At 45.9% G+C, this 21,128-nt stretch overlaps 1 protein-coding gene across 1 annotated transcript in view; it reads left to right on the top strand.

Annotated features, from left to right (window-relative positions):
- The window catches only part of VSX2 (visual system homeobox 2), a 40,240-nt gene that overhangs the window by 1,879 nt on the left and 17,233 nt on the right, over nt 1-21,128 (top strand). The window contains exon 3 of the mRNA XM_074998802.1: nt 3,885-4,008. Within this exon, the coding sequence (XP_074854903.1) occupies nt 3,885-4,008 (124 nt within the window). The remainder of the gene's footprint in view (nt 1-3,884; nt 4,009-21,128) is intronic.

The following is a 21,128-nucleotide window of genomic DNA, read 5'->3' as shown; positions in this document are numbered from 1 at the left end:
TGGGTTTCACATACAAGGACATTTCAAGACAATCGAAATAAACATGAAATCGGCAATCTCAAGGAACCATCCCGGGCCCCCAAGCGGGTCTGGCCTTCTACTCCCCTCCCCGCCTCTGTTTGAGTCCCAACACCCCTCCCAGAAGAGCTAATTCAACCTCTGCTCGGCTGTGAACTCCCCTGACAAAGGGGGCAGGAGGGAGGATCCAGCTGGAGGGAGTCTTGTGCTTTTTGCTCCCCAGTCAAAGGCAGCAGGGTTGGGGACTGATTGTGAATCGCAAGAAGATTCCCCGCAGAGGGCATTTGACTCCAGTTAAGTAAACCCTGTTTTGGCTACTGGAGAGGCACTCTGTCCACAGGGATGCAGGGAGCTGAGGACCTATTTGAGCATGTGGCGGTTATGCCCGAGAATGAGAAGGTTTGGGGAGGAAATTAATAAAGAAATCCATCTTTTGACCAACTACCGGCTTCCTAGAGCTCCCCTGACCCCTTTACTTAATGGTCTGCTGAAGACTCCGCATTTTAAACATAACAGCAAATTATTATTATTTTTATTGCTGGCTGTGAGATTTTGTATTGGAAATAGGTGACCCTTCCTCCTATGCAATTCTGATGTATTAAAATATATACCGCCCTTGTACTAGAAAAGCTTTCACACCAACTACCCCGAACAAGAGAAATGCCGGGAAGAGAGGACAAGTATTAAAAAATGCAGTGATCTTTGCTGGTGGACTCTGAGGAAGAGGAGGGCTCCCCATCCAACCTGGCAGAATCTGTAGCCAGTTCCTTTGAATACTGATCTGATTCTGAATACGTAATATTTAATACAGCAACTTAAAGGTTTATTGTGAGTTTGTTACAATAAAAAGCTTGTTGGTTTAGATTTTTTTTAATTACTCCTTGGGATTTCTGCCCATTTGCTCTGGATTCTGGAACCTTTGCTCTGGATTCTGGAACCTTGAAACCAAGCAAGTACTTTACTGAAGTGTGCAGGCTCCAGTTGCGTCAATAGTTTTAAAATATTTCCTAAACTGAAAAACCATTTTTTTTTCCCCAGGACCACTAGAAACGGGAGTAGTAAGGTTATTGAGTCTGGACTCTGCAATGCAGTAAAGCAATCTTACCACCATTTATTAGGCGAATAGGAGTTTCTGTCAATCACTTATTCGTTATTGATAAAGTATTAAAGATATTCAGCAACAGGGAGACCAAGCAGCTGGATAGATACAAGAGGCTGGCTTGTTGGTTAAGGCACTTGAGTCCTACTGTGGAAATCTAAGTTCAGTTCCTTTCTCTGCCATGGGTTATATGATATTTTGCCTCTCCCTGCACCTATTATCCATCTTTAAAATGCAGGTAAAAATCATTGAGCCTCATAGTCTTTAGACCTGACAGTGATGGCCACAAGTACCTACCTTGATTCTAGGATTGCCTAGGAAATTCAGGATAAAAGGAGGTGAGACAGTCATCTATCAGAGATGGTTTAGGGATAATTAAATCAATCCTGCCATAATTCAGGATGGGTGGATTAAAAGATACCCTAGTGGAAGCCTAGCAAGGATGGTGTGCAAGAAGATATAAATATCCCAGGATGAGCTAGATTCCCTGCTAGAAGTCTCACTCCAATCCCGGGGGATTGACTAGTGAGCTGTGTGATGTACTTTCAAGCCAAACAATTCTATGGTTACCCCCAGTCACTACTAGTAAACATGGACTAATTTCCTCACTGAACAGGATTGGGCTCTGGGATGGGGGAGCTCTCAATTAGGATTGGAGTAAAGATTGCAATTGTATCAGGACTAGAGATGGATCGTGAGACTGGAAACAGGTTTTGGATGTGTTTATAATTTTCAATTTTAAATAGTAACTAACTTTCCATTCAGTGATTCTCTTTTTTAATAAGAAAAGCTTAAAACTGACAAATCTGTCTGCTGTATCTGGGCTAAGTGACAACTGGAGGAAGGATTATGTATTGTGGTAAAAGGGACTTGGACTAATCAGATATTTAGAAAGGGAGAATTCAGGATGAATTTCAGGATAGAGTTTCAGACAGTGAGCTGCACTTGGGTGGTGGCATCATCATTTGATGGTAGAAGTTCCAAAAACATGAGGGATTTAACAACTAGAGAATGAACTATCAAAAATAACCCTGCGTTGTGTTGGGAAAAGAGAAACTGAATTAGCTAATTGATCTTTTTTCATACCAGCGTCCAGGATTTCTACAAGAGCAGGAGAGCACAATGCAGATTTAGGAGTGAATTTAAGTAAATATTTGATCGCAGACTGGGTTCCCCTGCATTCACAAGCCCTTTTTGTTAATAATGTTATTCATTGGGTGGAATTCTTAGGTTCTGAATGCTGGAAGGTAATTCTGAGACTTTCTGCTCATGCTGTTGGGATGGTGTAGGTTCTTTTGAAATTCTAACTTATTTTAGCAAACGATTTTTAAAGTCTTCTGTCCTTTAGTTTGAATGTTTTACTTGAAGGGCAAGTCAGGTTAAAAAAAATGAGACTGCTGACAACTGTGTAGGCGGACCACACTTAGGCATCAGCGTTTCAAAAGCTTTGGGGATAGCTTGATGTGCAGGGAGGATTTCTGGCACCAGGGAACTGGAGAAAGGCCAGGTACCCAACTTCTCTCTTGCTAGAATCTTTTTGTGTTCCCCTGGAATTGTGCTTCCATCTATCTCAGCTCCCAGTTGCTGATGGTTTTTTTTTTTTTTTTGGTTCACCCATCCCAGGTTGATAACTGGGATTCAGGTGGAAACAACTGACTATTCAGGAAGGATTCCCAATGGGTAACTGGCAGTGTTCCCCGTAAGCTGAGTGCTTGGGAAGCCATCCTGGAGAGATTCAGGTGCTGCTCAGCTGATGAGTAGAGTGCCTTCAGCCACCCACAGAGGGCAGCAGGTATCAGAGCAGTAGCCGTGTTAGTCTGTATCCACAAAAACAACAAGAAGTCCCATGGCACCTTATAGACTAACAGATTTTTTTGGCATGTAAGCTTTTGTGGACATACATCTGACGAAGCGGGTCTTTGTCCACGAAAGCTGATGCTCCAAAAAATCTGTTAGTCTGTAAGGTGCCACAGGACTTCTCGTTGTTTTAGAGGTCAGCATGTGTTTCTTTTGGCAGTGCACATCTGCACATGTTCTGGGGCACAGAACACAATGTATTCTGCCCATGGATGGAAAAAATTAGACGGAACATTGGTAATGAGGTGATGCAATTCAGGAGGGAGGGAATTGCAAGTGGGAGATGGGGCTGTTGTGGGTTCCTGTGTAGAAATCAAGGAAGGGAACTGGCAGTGGGTATGTAGCTGGAGATGGCCTGCATGAGGGGAAGAGCTGGCTGGTCATATGAGCAAAAGCTGTGAACAAAAGCTTTGGGGGCTTGGGTGTGAGAGGATTGGCCTGTTTGTAAGCAGAGAGAGCCTGGGGAGAGATGAGATGCTGGGAACAATGTCACACCTCGTCGGTGCCTCAGTGCAATTTTCTGGAGTGTCTGGGTGGCAAACATGAAGGGGACCATATTGCTTGTGAAAAGGGAGAAAGGTGCTTCAGTGCCTTTTGGAAGGAAATAATGTCTGATACCTAATCTAGAGATTAGTCCTCTCGCTGTTCCTATTGGGAGGAGGGGCTGCCTAGGGGAGGCAGTGGCTAAAAGGGAAGGTGACTTGTAACTTTAAGAGAACAGAATGTCCTGGCACTTTCTGAGCCTTTTCTCAGCCAAGGGCCTGACCCTCTGTCCACAGAAGAATGGTAAAACACAAATCTGCGCAGGTTGTCCAGTTTTACAGATTTTCCTTTTCCTGGTTCTCTCTCTCCCTCTCTCTGTGACCGTGTTCAGTTTTCTGTCTTCTGATCATTGTTCTACTCCGTTCAGGACAATCTTCACATCCTACCAACTGGAGGAACTGGAAAAGGCCTTTAATGAGGCCCACTATCCCGATGTCTATGCTAGAGAGATGCTGGCCATGAAAACAGAACTGCCTGAAGACAGGATACAGGTAATCATCCCTCTCTGGGTCCCTTGGAGCAACCCTTGCATCCCTCCCTTTCCAAGCAGTGTTTGCTCTCTCCCTAAGGAGAAGATGCGGCAGCTACCAGCATAGAAACGGTCACATCACCATGAATAAAATTTGGCCCCTTGTAACAGAAATACCTAGGGAGTCATAGTCTCTGTGCTGCTTTGCAAACATCTGTTTGATGTATGTGTCTGATGTAGCCTGGTGGGTGTGGTGTTTTGTATATGAGGCTGTGCTGTGTGCTGCTATTTGTGTGTGTGTGTGTGTGTGTGTGTGTATTATGCTGTACTGTGCTGCTTTGTCTATTTATTTGTTTTGTTAACTTCCATGGCAGCTGACCCAAGGTGCACAGGATAATGGTTAGATTTTACAATAGGCAGAATAACCCAAAAATGAGGAGGTGCTGTACTAAAAAAGTCTGCAATGGTCAAAAAGTCCTAGATAGCCATGCCTTGCAGCTCCTAAGGGTCTCTGTGGACATTATCAAAGAGGAAGCTCCATAGAGACCTGGTCCCAGAACTGAGAAATCCTTCATCCCAGTCCAGTACAAATTGAAGCACTGACACGGGGGACCAGCTAGTCTCTATCCTCCTGGAGGTGCGTAGGAGGAAAGAGGAGGAGGGTTAGATCCCATTGTCTGGGGGTGCATCAGATTGCCTAGCGTAGCCATGGATAAGATAGTGTTATGAATGCCTATATGGAAGAGTTCCTAAATAAGGCCCATGCATGCACCTTTTATGCTCTGTTTTGAACTCTCCAGACAGGAACTTAACAGCTTCCCAGGAAGCCCTTTGGGGCTGATATTTTTCCCTTTGCACCTCTGCCTTCTTATCCCTCTGACATAAAGAGGGCAAAAGCAGCCATTAGGAAATACCCATGTTAGATTCTCTGAGTGGCACGGAACAACCAGAACAATTCTGGCTGTGCCAATGCCCTAAAATAGCTTTGGGCTTAGGACACATGAGGGTCGGGAGGCAGATGGCGTGTTTGGAGAGTGCTGTTTTCTGACTGTTCAAAGTCCACAGTGGAAGCTAGAAGAATAAGTAGATCTGCCACAGCTATTGTCCGATGTGGTGTAGGACCCTGTCAGCCCAAGAATGTGGGGATCACAAAAGTGGCTTAAAGTTATCTCTGCTTTCCCCTTCTGCAACCCCTGCTCCTGGTTCCTGAACAAAGTGTCAAAGTGTGGAGCTCTTCTGGATCCACTTACTGGGTGGATTCATTTGGAGTGAAACTTCTGGGCTGGCAGGGTTGAAAGTTGGCCTTATTGCCCTGCATACACGTGGCAGCTGCTTCCGTAGCGGATGCATCTCAGCTTCTCTGTGAATGCCTTGGCCTGGGTTCCTCTTTGTGCCACACTAAGCTGTTTTCTTACTGTCCCCCTCATTCTTTCAACTGAGCACCTCACACAGATCTGCTCTTTGTCTGTGCCTCCTTCAGTGCCTCTTCCCTTCCCCCAGGGGGCCAGCATGTCATTACCTGCCTAGCTCCACAGCACTGGTAGACTGCCCATTCCATGGGCTCACAAGAACCTTAGAGAACAATCGAGGGCACAGTACTTATGCTGAAAATTAGTGAGTTGGTGGGGGGCAGCGAGAGGGGGCATGGAGAGGAAAGAATGGAGAGAGTCTCCCAAACCCAACAGCTTCGTGGTTTTCTTCACATGCCACATTTCTCCCCACCCAGTGCTGTGTTAATCAAACGTACCATGTTGATAAATTCAAGTCCCAATCCTTCTATTGTTCTGGCTTGACTCATAGTGACCTCACTGCTGTTGCCCTAAGCAGGGGTTTCCAGCCAGCCTAAGAAATAATTAATTGACCTATTATCTGAAATAGGAATGGATAGAATAAGGTCTCTTGTTCCTCTTATTCCATGCTGGGATTTCATTGTCATGGGTAGAGCCTGACGCTCTATGCAGACAGAATTAGATGGAGAGCCAGTTAGGAACTTCTGGCTTTCCAGGATGTTGTTTCTCTGTAAATCAAGGTGCAAGAGGCCTGTGGGGAGGCAACACTGCTTGCATTTTCCAAGTGGAGCTGGATTATAAAGGCTAGTCTTTGATTTCCCACAGAAGGGACTTTGCCCTTTGTCTGTCTGGGAGTGAAACTTAGACAAAGACAGAACCACGCTATTGAAATGTAGAGAAGCCATTTACAGATCATGTTAGGCTGGTAGGTGGGAATTGACCAACATCTTCATATGTTGCAGGTCAAGGTTGCACATATAACTTCAATATCTGGGTCACTTTGTGAGCGTGTGAACCAATGCTTTGTTCTCTTATTTGGTAGCTGAATCATTTCTGACAACTATTTCTTCTTTCGCTGAAGTGCTAGCCAGTGATGAAACTGTTAGATGACTTCTGCATCACAATTTGTCATTGCTGTGATCTGCCTGGTCAACTGGCACTGGATGTGAGACCCATATAGCTGGGGCTGTTGACCCTATATGAGGGCATAATAAGCATCAGCATCAGTAAGGACACTGGTATTGATGTAATTCTGTGATCTCTGTCCTGGCATGAGATGCTCATGTTCCCCATCCCATAATGCCACAAAGACCTGCTGTTTCCCATACTGTTTCACTTTCACTAATTAAAGTGAAATGGTATTAGTGAAAGTGAAACAATATGGGAAATGGCAGGTCTTTGTGGCATTATTGGATGGGGAACATGAGCATCTCATGCCAGGACAGAGATCACAGAATTACACTGAGACTCTTAAGAGCTACAGAAAGAAAGGAACTTCCGTGTCATGCAGGCTGTCTCCAAGGGCCAGTACCTGACTTTTCCTTACTGTATGTTTTCTAATGTTTCCCTGGCTGCTCTTCCATGTTAAAAGCCTCTTCATGTACAGGGAAGAGGGTGTCGAAGATTGAAACACTCCTTGATATTTAGCCTCAGTACCTCCATTTGAAGTTTTATCCAGTAACACTCTCCTTTGTACCAGCCTGAATAATCTGTCTCCAGCCTTGGGAGTTATATCTTTTCAATAGCTGTAGACTGTTAACCTATTCTTCTCTCCCCACTGCCCTCTGCCCTCCAACCCATAGTCATTGCTTATCCGAGCTATAATATCTGTTTTTAATCATTCCTTCATAAATCAGTCTCCAACCCTTTACTCATTGGTTTCTCTTTTCTGAGCGCTCTCCAATTTGTCTTTCTGGTAACAAGGGCTTAAGAGCCTCTGGAAACATTTCAAATGGATTTACACCGGTGCTGTAGAGTGAGAGACAGCTACTTTCCTGAACCCTGCTGCCTGTCTCGCCCCAAACTGAGGTTGGCCTTGTTTTGATTCCACATCCCACTGCAAACTCCTGTCTGTCTAGTGGCTGTCCGCTATCGTACCTCAGCCTCCTTTGGACGTCCCTGCTTCCCAGCTTTCTCTCTTGCATTCAGCACTGTGGATTTCAAATTATCTTTCTATTTAAAATATTAGCTATATTTTTTCCTAAACTGAATCTCTCTGTATTCCCTGCCCAGGTTTCTAATATTTCCAGGGCCCCCTGTACTTCTCTATTCTCATGGGATTTGCAGCTCCTCCCAATTTAGTACCATCTGTGAATGTCATTAACATGCTGTACACTCCCGCTCTGGGTCATTAATAAAGAAGTTATATAAGACTGGCCCTAATGCCAATCCCTGTACATTCCCACTGGACTCATCTTGCACGTTGCCATTTATCACTGCCCTTTGCTTCCACTTTTGGATTGAGTTTTTGGAGGGTTGCAAGCACAGACCAATGTTAAAATAGATACAGAAGTAAATGGAAAAAACTGAAATTGACTAATTCTTATACACCACTCTTATAAGTAATATCTGTAGCAAAGCATACTAAGTTAGCAGATATCAAACACTAATCATTTCCTATTTTCATACAATATACAAATCAATAAATGTTCCCTGGTGCACAGGCAGTGAAATAACATGGGCATTAATTTTGGGGGGCAGTGAGTTTCCTCACTGTAAAGATGTCCCATGCTTTACTGAAGCTGGTGCTCCTTGAAGGAGCAGGAAGTTTTCCTCATTGGGCAGGTTTGGAAAGTCTCTTCTGTCAAAAGTAAACAGAGGAAGGAACTAGTTTTTCTACCAGGTTCTCTTGCTCAACATACACTGACTTGCACTGTGACCATTTCACAAGATATCAGCATTTATATATAATCCCATCACCCAAGTTTAGAAGAGACTGTAGCAGAACTGAAGCAACTTTTATCAAAATAAATGGCAGCCAATCTACATGGGGGCCAAGCAGGCTGCTCCTGGGTATGCATGCATTTAGTACATAACAGGGTGTGCCTACACTGCAGTCTCCCGGGCTAGGTAGGTAGAGTTGCACTAGCAGGCACTAGCAAGGTCTGGCTAGAGTATTGAGTGTAGCAGTGTGAGTGTTCCTGTTCAGACTGATCCAATCTGATCTCTTAGGCTTCAGAGCCCACACTTCAGCCGAGCCAGAATGTCCACACTGCTATTTTTAGCACAGTGGTCTGAACCTCACTAGGTTGAGTCTGTCCTCCCAGGCTGGGGGACTCCACTCACAGTTGCAGTGACAAAATGGATGACTTCAGAATCTGGCCTCTCCCATAAAATATAGACAGCCTATCAGCAGGAATCTAGTATTCATCTTTACCAATACGCTTCTTCCAGGAAGGATCCTGGTCTCTTACATGTGTTGTGTAGAATAAATTTTAGATCCATTTAAAAAATGTTATATTTGCCTAGCGTGGTAAGCCTCTTTTGTTCAAAGTGCTATTGCCTGTAAAAATCCAAGTATGGGATTATTGAAATAATGGTATATTGGTATAATTATACTGTTGCTTTCTGATCAGAGGAATATATTTGACAGCCTGATCAAGAAATTGGGTACATCCAGGAAGACAAGGCCTTTTTTGGTTTTAGATGGAAATTAGGATCATTTCCTGCGTGAATGATCAGTCATTGCAGAAGAGAGAAGGGAATGGAAAGTATTTAAGAATTCTGGCAACTCTAGTCAGTATAACCTTTGTATGGTGAGTATTCGAGCAGGTAAAATCAGACTGTGTAAGAAAAGAGAGACATTCAAACAAGATCTCTAGGATATGTAGTTCCGTAGGGATTCAGTGCTGTTTGGAATGGCCTGGGCTGTAGCCGCACCCTCCTGATAATGAATCCAACAGTGCTGCTGAACAACAATGGGTTAAGTTAAAAAATCCAAACAACTGATGGATTTCTTTCTGGTACAGAATTATAAAGATGATATTTTATCTGCCAGCTGTCAAAATACATTTTAATATCACACTGCAGTTGTTAAAGAAGTTTAACTGAGATTGGGACTGGAAGACTTGGGAGAAGGTAATTAATTGCAGAGTGAGGGAGAGGGGAGTTCATCCTAATAGTGTTTATCCAGGAAAATAGAGATTATGTATATTCTAGTTATGCAAGGCTGTTTTCTAAAGTGAGCGACAAAGGGAGGATAATTCAGCTTGATAAGGTCTGAAGAATCACTAGCTATGTGAACTCCAGTACCAAATTCTAATGTTCCAATGTCTCAACGAGCTGGAGCCCATGAGAAAGCGCCACTGGGGACCTCTTAGATGATGAAGCGCAGAAGGTCCAACTTGGGAGGGGATTGTTGTTCGTAATTTATTTTCCACCTGGAAATACAGTTGTTGGCATGAGTCCTTTTGAGCTAGAGGAGCCATAGTAAAAAAAAATAATAAGTGGTAGGACATTTAATTTGTCAAAGGCCAAGTTTTTGGAATCATAACCATTTTCATTAAAGGTCATGGCTGTTGAGAACTGGTACACTTACTGTATCAAAGCAAGGAATTTTGGCCCAGGTCCTATTGCTCAAGGCTAGAAAAGAGGACTAACCTCCCAATGGGATCAATGGCCTTTCTGGAATCTAGGGATGGAATTGCTGCAGAAATATGCAATTCATTCTACTATCTTAAGCAATATTAATATTATGAATTCATCTCTTGCCTGTGTAAGTACCATGTAACTGGTAAAGACCAGACCAGGGAGAAATTCTTTTGGCTTTTTAAAGTTTGGGATGACTGTATGCTCTTATTGAAGGGAAAAATAGGCCAGCATAAAGCACAAAGGCAGGTCATGATTACACACCTAGTTGGGGTAAATCTCCAGTGAGTATGGGGTACTTAATTGGGAAACAGCGTTTTTGTTAAATAATGGTTAAAAGTAAATAGTCTGTTTATCAGGGTTGAGAGCTTTGCCATGAGGTCCATTTGAAATAGCCTATTCTATCTTCTCAACAGATACATCATCTTCCTCTGACTCCTGGGGCATGGTTGGGCAATGAAATCTCAGATGAGAGTTTGTTAACGTCCTCTTGGCTTTTAGAAGTGTAGGAAGTGTAAAGGTGAGAGAAAACTGAGCAGAGGTAGATTAGTAGATTATTGTTCCATGCATTTCTTGAGGCATGTGCTGTTTGCCTGCACCTGTGTTTTAATTGGTATGTGAGGCATTCTCTGTTTTACCAGCTCTTCAGTAAAATACTTGTTTAGTTCTAAATTCATATTTATTTTGTTTTCCAGTGGAGTTTAGTTCTTGCGGTAATGGAATGATTTCATTCTCCTTTGTGGATGGCCCTACAGGTGGTTTTCAGTGTGTCATGCTCATGCTTGTATTCAAACTAATAATGTTTTGCGCAGGTACAAACTAACACCGCTACCTCTATGAGACTGTTAGTATAGCAGTGCCAGAAATGCACTAGTTGCTTTATGGACACATAGGAAGATGTGAACCCTGACCGAAAGTTTGACTTATAGGGAAAAGATGAGCTACAGTGTAGGCAAGAAAAAATGGAATGTCTGGAATACCTCTTCTTAGTGTCATATATTTTGCCTTTGTATTATGTAAGCTATCCCTGACTATCCCTCTGGCTAGCCATTAATGGCTGGTTAGTTTCATATAGGCATTGCTTTGGAAATGAACCGTTGGAAGGCATTAAAAGAGAAAATGGACCCGGTCATGCAGCACCCCACATGCCGGGGCTTTGCTGACGAAAGTACAGGTATAGCCAGCTAAAACAAATTAATATTTTGTGACTCAGATATCAAACATTTTATTTAACAGCAAATGCCTTAAATCCACTGACTTCCCTCAGCCACAAATTAATGTTTGGAACTCAGTGTGTTGTTTACGCACCACTCTGCTTCTTGTCTGTGGCTCTGCCTACTAGATGTTAAGGGCCATCTCAAAGAAAGAGGGAACGCATTCAAGCTGCCTGCGGAGTGACTGTTCTTCCCCCCATATCTCCTTGGGCTGCAAGAGTTAGTTACTGAGCCACTAGGTAGGGAGTCACTTACTCCCACCCATGGGGAATTTTGGGTACCTCGCTCTTGCTTTCCAGGCTACAGCTGGTGGGACCATGGTCCAGCAGATGTGAGGGAGGTCTCTGCATGGCTGAGTACAGCTGTGAGAGTGTAGACACTAGTTATTCTCCTCAATAAATTGTCCTAGAGATAGAAGTTAGGGGTAAAACTTTCAACTCACTTCAGCCCTTTTTTCGACAGTGACTTTGAAAATGGAAGCGAGATGCTCCTGAAAATTTTATTCTAAAATGCTCTGCTCGTAACTTTTATGTTCTGCACACTCCTTCCCCAGACCGACGAAGTCACTTCTCTAAAGCATACTTGGCTCAGTCTAATTCTTGACCTTCCCCCCCGACCCCTCCACTCTCTGATTTGCTCACCTTGATTATCTTTTTTCTGATTTGTTCTCCTTGCTTACTGTTTTTGGTTCTCTGTGCCTTAAATATTGAGTCTGTTCTGGTCTGGCTATGGTCTGAAGAAGTGGGTCTGTCCCACGAAAGCTCACCTAATAAACTATTTTGCTAGTCTTTAAAGTGCTACTTGACTGCTTTTTGTTTTGACAGTGTATAGACTAGCACGGCTTCCTCTCTGTTACTACTCTCTAATTCCCTGCAACTTCTCCAACTTCTGAGTTGGAGAATTAAAAAAAATTGAGGCTGGCCTAGTATCTTTAGGAATTAATTCTCATCATGGTGCATGTGAAAGGGACCAGATGACTGGTGTGTGTTCAGATTTTCTCTTGGTTTTTTTTTTATGACTATTATTTCTTCCCTGCTTTTTTTGAGTACCGCAAACTCTCAATATGCATGATTTCGACTTGCACTTAAGTTACATTAATCTAAGTTAAGCACAAGTTGAAATCCCATCCCCAGCTCCCTGCTGTAATCCCTGGCTCCCACAGCTGGGGGAAGCCGGGGAGAAGCTGCACCTAGCTCCCAGAGTGGTGGGGAGCCAGGAAACTCACCCACATTGGTCAGTGTCCTGGCTGCTGCACATCTAGGACTTGCATAAAATTTGAGTTACGCGAAGGGTGCACAGGAGCGCAACCCTCTCATAATTTAGGGGTCTACTGTGCAGACTTTTTCAAAAATTCAGTTGAATATCCCAGCCTTTCAGTGTCATGGTTAACTTCACACACATCCGATTTCATTTCTTAATAGTGCTTCACTTTTCCCTGATAGATCTCTGAAAGCTGTCTTGATTCTTCTTTGCCAGAATTAATTCGTCTTGCCTTTTGGCTGCCGTCTCTCTTACTCTGTGATTGAGCAGTGTTGCCCCAGTTCTTAGACCCTATATATAAACCTAAAAAGCATATTGTCATTGTTGTCTTGCATCCTAACCATTGGGGACATCAAAACCAGGAGAGAAGATGCAAATTACTCTTGTCCTTCCCTGACTTAGAGTCTGTATGGGCCACCACATGGGCGAAACCAGAGAATGAAATGAAGGATAAACTGCAGTACGGGACTGGTGGCTTCTGAGGCCTGCTCCAGGCCTCTTTTGCTGGAGGCTGCGTGAACAGACAGGCATCTCTTCTCTCTAATCTAAGCACTGCTAAGGCCAAGAGGGCCTTGCAAACTCCTGTAAACAGATCAAGTGTAGCTAGAAGCATCAGCTTAGAGCAGAAGTGGGCAGCCCAGGCTAGTGAGTGGCTCCCCCTTCATCTCAGTTCATTGCAAGATTGTTGTAACCAGCATAGTCCCCCAAGATAGAGTGGTTTGGCTAACTGCATTTGTATACCTAGAATTTGCAGTTTGTGCCAACTGAACCACAGTAGTGCTTTGACTGAATGCAAGAGCACACTTTGGGTCTCACAGTCAATGTTATGTGCAGTCAGCATGCACCTCACTTTACATTCCCAGGTCTGTATGTTGGGGGGCACCTCTCTCTGCCACAGGTCCAGTTTGTCTCACTTCCCCTGCACAGCACAGCAGGGTGGAAGCCAGCGGGGCATAAGGGGGAACCCAAGGCACCCTGGGAGCTGTAGTTCATTGGCCAGTCCCTTCCTGGAGCAAGGGACTACATTTCCCAGCATGCCCTGGGCTGCTAGCAATAGGAAAAAAAGAGGGATGCGGGAATATTGTTTTTCACTTATGATATTACAGCAAGCTCCCAGAAGGTAATTTCTGTAAAACCTTTATTACTGTATACTTTTTTAATGTTATAACAAAATCATGTTACCAATCATTGTTTCCACTCAAATTTTTCATTAACCTCTCTTATGCACACTCATTTTACATCTATTTTGAACTCCTTTCTATTTAAATAAATTGGGGTCCACATTTACCCAAAAAGCACACACACGCCCTAGAAATTCCTGTGTATGGGCCTGTGCATTCCTCTGCTTTATGTGTGTGTCGCTTTAGTAAAATACTCGGAAAAAAATTACATGGACAGACACCAGGGAGTGGAATCTGGCAACCCTGTGCATGAGCAACAGGAAACAAAATGTCTCTCAGGCCACACATAGAACACTGCCCGTGGACCACAGCTTGCCACCTCTGCCTTAGAGACTGCCATCTGACTTTGGGTACAATGTGTCTGCTCCCCTGCCCTGCAGCCAGCCTGAGAGGGACTGATGCTGTGCAGCCTGAGCAAAGACGTAGCTGAAGCGCTTAGCTAATACAGCTTGAAGCTTTATTAAATATTAATACATTAACATTAATATTAATATTAAGAAAACTTGTCCCACTGCCTTGATTTGCAGTACTTCAAACCCCCAACAGGGGAGGTGTAAGTGGAGTTTAACTGGTTTGTTTGCCTCCCTCTTCATGCCAGCATGTAGCGCATCAAACACAAACTCTTAGGTGAAGTTTTGGGATAAGGAACATGACCTTATGGTGGAAAAGTATCTTTCCTGTGCCTTAGGAGTGATAGCCATCTCTTGGCTCAGTAGGATCCCTACTGGATGCAACTTGGGGAGGATGCAGGGAGCCACCAAGGGCAGGGAGCAGTACTTTGCCAGGATAGACTGTCCTCCCGTGATACTTCCTTTTGGTTTATTCCCTTGACACACGCTCTCCAGTAAGTCTAGATTTTAATCCCTGTATGTCCTTCTCCAGTAGCATCTGCTCACATAACTGAATCTATTGTTTTCTGCTTCTGCTGCCCTCCTTTCCCCCCCAGTTCCCTGCTTTTATTCATCTCTTCTCCTTTCATTACCTCACTTCCTGCCCTAGCTCTGATTCCTCTGCTAGCTCAGCAACTAGATCCTTCTCCTGCTCTCCTTCTTCCCTCATCTCTTTTCCAAATGCCCCCTTCAGGTGGTTTCTGTACCTCTACCCCAGCTTAAACCACCTTCCCCTTGTCTGGCTTTGAGCCCAGAACAGCGCTCTGTGCTGCTGCATCACAGCTGGGGCAGGTGCTACTACCAGCGTGAGGGATTCTACACTTACAACTAAACTCTTATCCATTGTCACCTCTTTCCCCTGTTCTCTTGCTCCGCCTATGGGCATCTCACGGGTTGTGCTGCCTGGCAATGCATCTCGTCATACTTTGCTTTGTGCTTCATCTGACCTGGCTCCTTGGACTGCTTGGTGTTTCTTCCCTGCCCCATGCACATAGAGGTCTGGGATGAGAGCTGTCATGAGCATAGTGTAGGAGTTCTTACTGCACGAAGCAAGGATTTGCTAGTGCCACTTGCTATGTAATGACCGCAGGTCATGACTATCTTGCTCCCTTTCTCCTTGATTGTTAAATAATCATAAATTGGGTATTATCATTTACAGTGCTGCAACAACTGGGGACCTACATCAGTAGCAAGACCCAGCTGGGCCAGGACAGGAATGTCAAATGTATGTACTGCAGGCTGGGGCTGGCCTGTCTTGCTGTGTTGTCATGACCTGCATGACGTATTCAGATTGTGCAGAATGGCATGAGCCTCTAATTCCTGGCCAGGCTCTGTTAGCTAAGACTATAAAACCCACCTCGCACTCTAGCTGTGATTCAGTCAGCCATAGAGGGAGACAAAACACCAGACTGATTGGGATGCTGACTACCCTGTTAAATTGTTAGCCTTTAAGGTGCTACAGGATGGCTTCTTTTTTGTGATACTACAGACTACCATGGCTACCCCTTTGAGACTATTTTGTGGGGGAAAAAAAGTAAGTTTCTAGCCCTAATAGTTGTAAATAAAAGCTTCCATCAGAGAGCAGAACTCCCCCCTGCTTTCTAAGTCTGCAGCCTGCCTGAATTGATGACTCAGAGAGGCAGTCACTGTTCAGACTCCTATATTTCATTGAAGAGTCATCCAAAAGGACATATTAACATGGACGTGAATTGCATTACTGGTTCTTTTCACACATGGATTGGGGTCTGTATTTAGAGAGGAGTCCAGGGGGTTGGGAATTGGTCAGGAGAGACCAGATGAGACCCAGAAAACAGAAAGAAGGAGAGAAATGGACAGAGAAGGAAGAGAAAAAAAGGGCAGAAATAACTGTGGCCTAAAGGGGAGACACATTTTTCCTGCCAAAAGTGAGGGAACATGAGGCCAAAGTTCTTTACAAAGATCAAGAACCCAGATTCTACCCTTGATCTGTGTTGAATCTCACACTGATGGCAGCAGGTGTTCTGCTGGGGATGGAGGTGGGTGTGAGGTCGTAAAATTCTGCTCCCGTCCGCTGCCTACGATTGGCATCCAGCCCCCCTCACTGACTGAAGTTGGAGCCCTGGTGCTAGGGCTCCCCAGCGATAACGCCTGTCTGAAAAACTTTACAGCCCAAGTCATTTGGTTAATGCCCACATTACACCCAGCTCAGGTGTCTTGAGGATCCTGCATGGAAAGCTCTGCAGTGTGGAAAATCCGGAGAAGTGGACACTGGCTGAGGCACTTCTGGGAATTTTTTTCTATGGTAGGTGCTGATGGATCCCATTAGCATAACACCTGAGCACTGCACAGTCTTTTACAGGCTGAGCTTCCCAACAGCCCTCTGTGAGTGGGAGGTGCTGTCATGCACACTCTGCAGGTAACGGTGTGAGGCACAGCTGGACTAAGGGACATGCCCAAGGTCACACAGGAAAACTGGTAGAGTGAGGAATTGAATCTGGCTCTCTGGCTAACATCCGAACTCCTGGATCAACTCACTTATTGCTGGGTGTGCTAACTGGAGGTTCCACAGACTGTGCGCTAGCCACCCCTTGGCAATGTAAGCCTGGCATGGAGCTGTGTGCACACTTTCCTTTCCCTCTCCACCCGTGCAGATTTCACTTGGCTGCATGTAAACCTAGATGAGCCTCTGGCGACCTCTTGCTCCCCCATTCCCCTTCTTCCTTATGGGGTGGTTTCCACCCAGGGGAGGTGAATATTGCACAGAGCAGAAGAGGGGGAGTTGGTTAGCTGCTCAGTGTCTTGTAATCTTGACCAGCTGTCTGCTAGTGGTGGCTACCAGTCAGGGATCTGGGAGCCCTGATTAAAGGCGAGTTGCTGCCCAGGTACACACGCACTGTGACATTACCCTCCTGGTTCCATAGTGTGGGTCACCCTGAAGAATGCCAAAGCTGCAGCACTTCCCTACTATACCAAAGGTGTGGCTTAGAGTTTTGAGTGTGGGCTCCAACATCAGGCCTATCCCACTCTAAGCCTTACTCTTCATGTGTGATTTTTTCTGATCGTTCCTTTGGTGCTCCATGCCTCAGTTTCCCCATTTTTAATATAAGGAAGATAACACAGATGCATACCTCAAGGTTGTAATGACATTGTTTCAGGGTAGCAAAGCACCTTGCACGTGGCCGGTCCTCGGGATAGTGCTAGGTCTTGCTCTCTGCCAGCCACACGGCAGAGGGGGTTTGGGAGGGGAAGTAAAAGCAGAATGAAATATTCCAGATGGGACCTTGGCTAGAGGTGGATGGATAGCCAGATGGACCTAGAGCAGAGGTGGATTCATCTCGGCCATGAAGACTGTGCAGATATTCCTGGGCTCAGTTTATCCCCGAGGCTGCTGCTCCCCATGTTACAAAATTGCCAAGAGAGATATAATGAGTTGAGCTTTTGATGTAGCCTGACAGGAAGTTGGTCTTATATCTCCTCCAGAAATTTGCACCTTCCTATCACATTTCTCCCAAGCCCAGCGGTGGGCAATAATTTTTGATGTGGGGGTCACTCCAAGATTTTGGTAAGTGGTCAAGGGCCACACATTTCTGTGGAGCAGGTGTGGAGTCTGGGATGGAGATTGATTGCAGAAGGGAGCTCGGGCTAAGGGACTAGCGTACAGGGGAGGGTGTGGGGTCTGAGAGGGAGTTTGGGTGAACGAGGGGTAGTGATGGGGGCAGGGCATTGGGGTGCAGGGTCTGGGAGGAGTTATGGGGACAGGAGAGGGTTCTGGCTTGAGGGAGGGATGTAGAAGGGAGTGTAGGATCTGGGAGGAAGAGATGACCTGGGGTCAGGGAGAGGAAAGTGAAGAGGTTTTGGGTGCTGACTTGAGTTTTGGGTGTTGATTCTGGCCTGGAGGAGGAGTATTGAAGGGGGTACAGGGTCTGGGTGGGAATTGTGACTGGGGTCAGTGGGGTGCAGAGGGTTTTGGTGGTGACCTGGAGCAAGAGTAGATGGTGACCTGAGGCAGGGAGTTGGTGTGTGCAAGAGGCTGGGGGTGCAAGATGCAGGCTCTGGCTGGGATGCAGTTACTTAGGCAGCTCCCGGCCAGCAGCCCAGCAGGTACCTCAGGCAGGCTCCCTACCTGCTGCAGCCCTACAGCTCAGAGCGGCTGGCTGCTCCATTTGCTTCTCTGCCTCAGTGGGGAGGCTTCACACACTGCTCCTGCCCCCAGTACAATTTCTCAACTCCCATTATCCGGTTCCCCATGGCTGCCCTCCACTCCAACACAATCTTTCAGCTCATATTGGCCAGAACCAGCCAATGGGACATGGGAGATTGTGTTGGGGAATGCCAGTGGGAGCTGGAAAAATGCACTGAGAGGTAGATGAACCAGCTGCTCTGAGTCCTGGGGCTGCCTGAGGGTCCTGGCAAGACAGCCATGGACCAAAATGAAAGGCTTAGCAGGCTGGATCCAACCCACAGGCTGTAGCTTGCCCACCACTGCCCTAGCACCATGCTGGGGCACTGAGGGCAGCACTGAGACAGGAGGGAAAGCACGACCAAGCTGCGGCCTAGATCTCTTCTTTGGAGGTCCTTCTGCATCTAAATGATTATCTGTGGATTTCTGAGGAGCTGACCAGCAGAGCAGGGCCACAGGTTCCCAGAGAGAACCCACTCAATGTGGAAGCAACAGACAGGTGTCTGGCTGTGGACAGACTCCAGCGGGGCTGGCCTTAGCTCTTTGGGCGCTGCTGCTGCAGTTAGATTATTCCACTGGCCTTCAGGAGATTAGGCCACTTTCTACTCACCCTCATAGTTTGCTCATTTCTAGTGGCTCCTCAGCTCAGCCTGACACGTGCAGGACAAGAACTGGCAAAACCCTGTGTAGTATCATCCTTTGGGCTAACGTAAAAAGGCACCTTCAGATTTGTCTAGACCAGGCTCCGTGTGTATGTTTAAAATGCGTTAGCTACTGTGTTGTGTCAAGCATGTTTGAAACCCGGCCGGCGTTGCCTGGGAAGGTTGCATTTTGATGTGTTCTCTGAGTGAGGTGAGCCCAGGACTCCCCTCTCTAATCCCGTTTTTTTGTCTATGCCACATTGTGTCATGTCCTTCAGGGCAGGGACTGGGTCTGTCTTGGTTTGTAGTGCTCCCAGCATGCTTTTTGGGCGCTGTGAGGACAATCCATAACAATGAAGCCCTAAAAGTGGCAACATTCTTGCTCAGCCTATTCTCCAGCCATGGTGAAAGCCACAGCCGAGCGCTCCATGACTTTAAACCTGAACTCCCCTGCCTTAGCATCAGCAGTGACCATGGCTCCCCTGCACAGTGGGACAAGGTGCGTCAGGAACCCAGGCCCATCATCACTTGGTGCTTCAAAGAAAATGACCAAAATCTAGTCGTCAAACCAGGGACTGGGTAGGAGAGCAGCAAGAGGTGTGGAGTGCTGGTGCAATGCACTTTTGTGGGCTACCCACAAAGCGCATCACATGACTACACGTTCAGCCTGCAGGTGACCAAAGTGCAGACTGCTGTTGTCGGGTCCCCATTTAAGAGGCAAAGGTACCGTTTCTTGGCTGAGATGGAACACAAGCAGTTCTGGCTCCACCTTCTATCTGAGCTTCTGTGAGCAGCAAGGAAGCCGCCTTATGGCTGGCAAGATCAACATGTTTTTCTGAGAATGCAGCTGTGGCTACTTCTCCTTCCACTCTCCCAGCAGCGCCTTGTTTTCTCCAGGATTGATCTTTAGCTATCTGTTTCTTCTCCCTGTTCCTAACTCCCTTAGATGCTGGGCCATTAGTATGATAGTACGGCCATGCTCCATGAGGAGAACAAGAATAGGGTGGCATCAGTAGGCATTGTAGCCTAGAGTGTCCCACAATCACCCCTGCAACCGAAACTTGGGGATGAACAGGGATGAGCTTGGTAGGGTGTCACAGGTGAGAGCCCTCAGTGGGGTGCAAGAGTGCTCATCAGGACCTCTGGGATCTACTCTAGAGGAAGGAGCGAAGCCAGGTTAACATGACTCCAGCTACCCACGCTAGACTCCCATAGGAGAATCAGCCATAGCCCGTGTTCGGAGAGATGAAAGATGCCACCAGATCCAGCAATATCAGCATGTCCATAAACGGTACTATTACATTGGCTTGTCCAGCACTGATTCCATCCCACCTGCCACTCTGAGATCGGCATGGAGGAGATCCAAGGTGTCGGAGGAGAGGCGCTAGTGTAGTCCGCCTGCAGCAATCTTGTGGCCAAGGTAAGCTTGGAAGAGGAGAACTTCCAGACAGGTCGGTGGGTGGTGAGATCACTAGTAGCAAGTGACAGTTGCTCAAATGAAGGCCAGGCAATTGCATGTTTGAAAGTTGCTCATAAATTTACCCTCCCCCTCTAGAGGTATGGATGCAGGTCCAGAGGCAGGGGTGTTGCAAACTGCTGAGCCTGGAAGTAAAGGCCCTTGTCCTACAGCGTGGTGGGGTCCATCTTTCTGGTGCCTGTGCTGCACTCCCTTGTGATGGGTGTAGGCGAGCAGCTGGGACAATGCTAGTCGTGACTCCTACGATCAGCCATGCAGGCCATGTGCCACCTTTACTACGCTCATTTAACTTTTACACCCGCCATAGAAAGTAATTTCACTATAAATAGTGCCAATAATCTTGACATTACATTTAAATAAACAGCAATAAACAGCTTCCTGGTTTATCAACATGCTGCGACTTCCTTAAGCAGCCTGGAAGTTTCCAAGTCAGGCTGAATCCTCCACTCCTGAGCACTTAGAAGGAGAGCCCAGTACCAATCTGAGAGCAGTGGATGAGACAATCCTGTGATTGAATCCCTGGACAGCAATCCAGGGTCAGTGGGGAGTAATCAAGATCCCATCAAGATTTGCATTTTTATTATGATTTATTGAGCATCAGCAGTGTGATGGTGAGATGCAAAGAGAGACAGTGAGTCTCCACCCCAAGAAGTTTGCTTCTTAAATCAGACCCAGACAATGCAGGGGAACATATTTGGTGCAAAGGTAGTAGAATCACTATTGCTACTCCGGAGTTTTCATTTCAGTGACTCTCACTTCAGTGGATTATCACTTAAAGTTCTGGGGTGAAAATGTTTTTTAAGAAGGGTTTTGAATGAGGAGAAGGAAGCTATCTAATTGGTGCACAAGCTGAGGAAAGCATAAGGAGGCAGATTGTAGAAGAAAAGGCAAAGCCAAGAGTGGAAGGAGGTGGTCAGGAGAAGGTTGCAAAGGCAGGTGTGTCTT

The sequence above is a fragment of the Carettochelys insculpta genome, chromosome 6, assembly GCF_033958435.1.
Source record: "Carettochelys insculpta isolate YL-2023 chromosome 6, ASM3395843v1, whole genome shotgun sequence".
NCBI lineage: Eukaryota > Metazoa > Chordata > Testudines > Carettochelyidae > Carettochelys > Carettochelys insculpta.
Note: the sequence above shows the minus strand (reverse complement) of the source record. Positions and strands in the feature narration are given on the sequence as shown.